The sequence below is a fragment of the Apaloderma vittatum genome, unplaced genomic scaffold, assembly GCF_000703405.1.
Source record: "Apaloderma vittatum isolate BGI_N311 unplaced genomic scaffold, ASM70340v1 scaffold8026, whole genome shotgun sequence".
Classification (NCBI taxonomy): domain Eukaryota; kingdom Metazoa; phylum Chordata; class Aves; order Trogoniformes; family Trogonidae; genus Apaloderma; species Apaloderma vittatum.
The window spans coordinates 1-5,231 of NW_009719940.1; the positions used below are offsets into that span (position 1 = coordinate 1).

The 5,231-nt window shown below is 41.3% G+C and overlaps 1 protein-coding gene across 1 annotated transcript; it reads left to right on the forward strand.

The window, feature by feature from the left end:
* Nucleotides 1-686: 686 nt before the first annotated feature.
* On the forward strand, nt 687-3,885 carry RPL24 (ribosomal protein L24; the record flags this gene model as incomplete). The annotated part of the gene is made up of 5 exons (XM_009870835.1): nt 687-694; nt 1,140-1,250; nt 2,580-2,716; nt 3,144-3,207; nt 3,760-3,885. Coding segments are annotated over 5 exons (401 nt in total), but the record flags the coding sequence as incomplete, so codon positions are not given.
* Nucleotides 3,886-5,231: the final 1,346 nt, after the last annotated feature.

Sequence of the window (5,231 nt, forward strand, 5' to 3'; positions counted from 1 at the left end):
GTAGGCCCTGCGGAAGGAGGGTAGGGGAAGCGAAGGCCTCCGAGTTGACGCGCGGTGGGGAAAACGGCCTCTGGTGGCGTTGCTATGGCGACTGCCTGGGTCGCGTGTGTCGAGGGGTGGGAGAACGGCATCGCTGTGCTTCCCCTGGTGTCCAGGTGTCGGGACTGCCCTCGCACCTGGTGACCGACACCTGGTGACCAGGTGTCACACGACACCTGGTCTGCGGGAGGGCCGTGCTTGTGCTGTAGCTTTGGACTGTGAGTACAGTTTTTCAGCTGTGGTTTGGGAAGGGTGTCTTGGGGCATCAGATATAAAGCACCAAAGTTCTGTAGAAAATGTTATTTAGACACAATGTGTCTAATGGTGAGATTCGCTGAAGGAAAAAACTCGACTTGCAAGTAACTTGGGTATGGATCATTGGGGTGAAAAAGGGAGGAGAGCCCTTTCAGGCTGTCATACCTCATACAGGTAGAGCTGTCAGAAATGTACTCTTCATTTCTACAGTAGGAAGGTTTGGGTTTTGAATATCCTAGCACAATTGTTTTGCTGTACAGAATCTCCCGGGAAATGACAAGTAAGGAAATGGACTGAATCATCCAGTGCCCTCCTAGGAATTAGTTTATACATCAGAGTTGAATTGTAGAGCTAATAACAAATTAATTTGTTAATTCTGCTTGTTATTCCAGGCAAGAAGGTTAGTGTAACTATGCAAGAAGGAATTGAGCAGAGTATTGATGTCTTGTGTGTTCCTTGGGCCAAGTCTGGACTCAGACACACAGGAAATGCATAGTTGCTTGAGGACAGACACTTGGAAAACATGATGCTGGCTATGGCTGTCCATGCTGTGCCTGGAATACAGTGCAGCAGTGGATGCAAGTGGTGATTTGAGCTTTCGTTAGACAAGTGAAGCTGTCTCAGAATGTCCTGTAAAAGATCCCTTCCATCAACAGAACAAAATGCCAAACTGGAAATGTTTTAAATTATCGTCTGAAATTTTTATCAGGGCTGTGTAAAGAAATAAAAAAAACATTACTGTTGAAAAAAACACTGAATCAAAGAATTATTTTATATTTTAACATAAACTGTGATAGTGTCTTTCATAGAAACAAAGCTTACACTAAATGATTTTATCTACCCAGGTTTTTCAGTTCTTGAATGCAAAATGTGAGTCTGCATTCCTTTCCAAGAGAAACCCCCGTCAAATCAACTGGACTGTCCTGTACAGGCGTAAACACAAGAAAGGGCAGTCAGTAAGTATATACCCTCCAACGGTGCTCTGGAGTTTTCTGCCAAAAGATAATGGTCTCTGGTCTCTTAGAGTAGAGATAACATTAATATGCTGGTGTGTAGTGGAAGTGTGACCCATATAACCAGGATGAAGACTGGCCAATAATGGTGAAAACGTGAGTGCATGTGCATGAGTTTATCTGCTGCTTTATGTCTGAAAGGTAACCACTTCAGCAAAAGCATTGTATTGGTATTGTATCATTTCTTTGAGGGTCCACTCAGAAGCACAGTGTGTTCAGTAGATTTTGATCGTTGTATGAATGGCATATGTTTTAAAAAGTAAGTTTTAGAGAAGGTGGGTAATGCTGTTTAATATGCAGACTTCCTAGAAGTTCAGACTTGTAAGGTTTCTGAGTGGTGACAGCATAGAGAGCTGATTTGGAGGTTAAAGGGTGAGGGAACTGTTCACGTACTCTTCTTGGAAACTTTGGGTTGTAGCTTTGTAGGAGGCCTTTCCTGTGTATTGTCATTGTCAAAGATAATAAGGCATGTAGCATGAGGCATGTTTAGTGCTCTTGTTAAAACTTGGAGAGCAAAAGAGCATTTAGAAAAGTTTACATACATGTTGTAAGTTAATGTTTTTACCAGTTTGGAGAAAGAAAGTTGATACACAGTGGCTTACACTGCTCTCCAGCACCATGATCACAGAATCATAGAATGGTTTGGGTTGGAAGGGATCTTAAAGATCATCTCGTTCCAACCCCCCCTGCCATGGACAGGGACACCTCCCACTAGACCAGGTTGCTCACAGCCTCATCCAACCTGGCCTGGAACACTTCTAGGGATGGAGCATCCACAACTTCCCTGGAAAACCTGTTCTGGTGCCTCACCACCTTCATAGTGTAGATCTTCTTCCTCACGTCTAATCTAAATCTACCCTGTTCTAATTTAAAACCATAGTCCCTTGTCCTATTGCTACATGCCTTTGTAAACAGTGATCCCGCTTGAAAAGGGTGGGAAGTGTCTTCCTTTCAGAAGATTCCATCAGAATGGACTTTGTCCCTCCTCCCTTTTTTTTCCTGTGAGTTACAGAATGCTGAACTTCTGACATTCCTCCAAAAGATTTGTATTTCTTTTATACACCTTGCAAAGGAAAACACATTGCTCTTTTTTAGCTATTCATCTGCTTTGGCAGATCAGGAAATCAGTTATGTCCAAAGTGAGGAGCAAAATTCTTGTGTATACAGTTTTATAATAGCTTCAATATTAATAGCAGTTTTTTTCTATAATTGTCTTTAGCCTTTTATTTAATGTCTTGTGATACTAATTGTTTTCATCTCCTGCCATTTTAGGAAGAGATACAAAAGAAGCGCACACGTCGTGCTGTTAAGTTTCAGAGAGCTATCACTGGTGCGTCTTTAGCTGAGATTATGGCTAAACGGAATCAGAAGCCTGAAGTACGAAAGGCACAGAGAGAACAAGCTATTAGGTGAGAAATCAGAGATAAGCGGAGTTATCCCAGGCTTTTCAAAGATCATTAATGCTCTTCATAAAAGACCTTAAACTCTAGATGAGCTTCATGCCTTATAAGCTTTCCTGTGTTGTTTTTTTTTTTTTGGTTGTGTTTTGTTTTTTTTTCATTTGGTATATTGGGAGCTAATACTCAAAATCTTAGCAAGAGATACTACCAGCAGAGGAGGGTCTCTTCTTGCCCTCAACCTTTGTGTAAATACTGCTTTTGTCACACCAGTTTTCCTGTCTCTGTAGTAGTCTCTCTAGAGGGTACTGAATGCAGAGGATAAACCTGAAATAATCCATTCCTTTCTTGACCTTGTGGAGTTTTTACAGTGCTGAAATAAAGAAGCAGAGAATGGCAGACACCGATAACTTGGGGTTTTTTTCCTGTGAATTAATAGGGCTGCAAAAGAAGCCAAGAAGGCAAAGCAGGCAACCAAGAAAACAGCTGTTTCTGCTGCAAAGGTAAGATGCAGTAGGTGAACAGAGATCATGAAATGGAATATACCATGTTGTAACATAACATTCTTTTGCAGCGCTTGATTGGAAATTGCCATTTGTGTTTCACAGAATCATTTGCTTACATTTTTTGGTGTGGGAGCAGCTTGAACAGACTTCAATACAAAAGTTAAACATATTCAAACAGCTGAATGGAATATGAACCCTTTTTTACAGAAGAAGTAACTATTACAGTAAAGCAGCTTTCTGACCAGGTGTCAGAGATTCTTTATAGCTAAAATCTTGTCTGGATGTGACATCTCCACTGTCTAGGAATTTGGTAGCAATGCATTGATGAATTCTAACATCTCTTGCATTATTACTTACGAATTAGTAACACTGGCATCATGTTATAGACAGTGGTACGTGTGTAACTATCTGTTAATGCAATTCTGATCTGATAGATTGTAATTCTAATCTAATTTTAATCTAATCTAAATTGCCCAATATACATATGGATGCTTTCAGGACTGCAGATGACTTGCTTCTCTTCTCTTATACTTTATTATTTCTCTGCAGGCTCCTACAAAGGCAGCACCCAAGCAGAAGATCGTGAAACCAGTCAAGGTTTCTGCTCCCCGTGTTGGTGGAAAGCGCTAATTTGCCAACCTATTAACCATGCTGAATAAACATCTGAATAACTTTAATAATGTGTGCCGTGTTCTCTTGAACTGTGCAAGATACACTGAGGAGAACTAATCTGTGAAATAACCAAGTCTGGTTCTGCAGAGAGCAAAACATCCTTCTTGCCATGAGACACTTGGTTAGACAATCTGCTGTATTACCTACCACGTTTCAGAAGTCTTGAAGGAGTGACTTAGGTGGCAGGGAAGATGGAACAGATGTTTGAGGAGCTGCTCTTGCCCAAAGGACAAAAGAGCACAGAACTACAAGTTCATTCTGCATCTATGATAAATGGTTTAAAAAGAGATTTCTAGGCTTAGAGATGCAAACTAAAGGGGCTGTGAAGCAGAACTGTTGGTAAGTGACTTAAAAATGCTAATGCACTTCTTGTGTTGTGGAGTGCGTTTGTAGTGAGATGTAGACAATCACAGGAGGAACAGGTTGAAGAAAGGGAACTGATGGTTTCATGGACAACAGGGCTGTTGCATGCAAAGGCTCAGGTGCAACTCCTGGGTCGGGAAGTGAAATGATGGCTTGCTGGAAGCTGTTGGCAGGAAAAGAATGGCTATGAAGGTTGAATGAGCTTCAAGCACAGCTGATAAATGCTTACTTCAAGACCAATTGTAAGTTCATGTTTAATGTCCACAATGAGGACAGGTTCCCTTAATTCCCCAGCCCTAGAAGGATTGGTCATCTGTTAAATTCCTTATGTGTAAGTATATATTTCCTTTTAATTACACAGTATGCCCAAACTTTGCCACAGTTTTGACAGACAGTAATAGCCTTAGCAGAGCAATGCCCTCTGACTTACTAGAAGCAACAGCTAACCTCTGTTTTCTGGATCAGCTACTTCTCAATTTGTTGATGCGACATCTTGAGGGTTTGCTTTGTTCTCTAACCACACTAGTCAAGAAAGCAGCTGTCTTCTCATAATTTTGTTCCTGCAGTTCTTGTGGAAAAACACTGGCTGTAATGGGCACTAGGTTATGGGTTATTAATAAAATAGATGTGGGTCTAGATGAAGGTTGCAACCCATTTAAAATAGGTCTAGTTTGATTCTGTTACTGGAATTCACACCATTACCTTCTCAACAGCTTTTTGCTGGAGGGGAAAAAAAAAGGCATAGGAGCTCTGCAAGTTTAGAATTTAAATTGTAGGGGTTTGCACTCAAAAGTGAAGGAGCCAAAAATTACAGAATCACAGAATCAGAATCACAGAATGTTCGGGGTTGGAAGGGACTTCTGAAGATCATCTAGTCCAACCTTCATCCCAGCATACCCAACCACTACACCATAGCCTCAAGTGCTAGATCTACTTTTTTTTAAACACCTCCAGGGTTGGTGACTCCACCACCTCCCTGGGCAGCC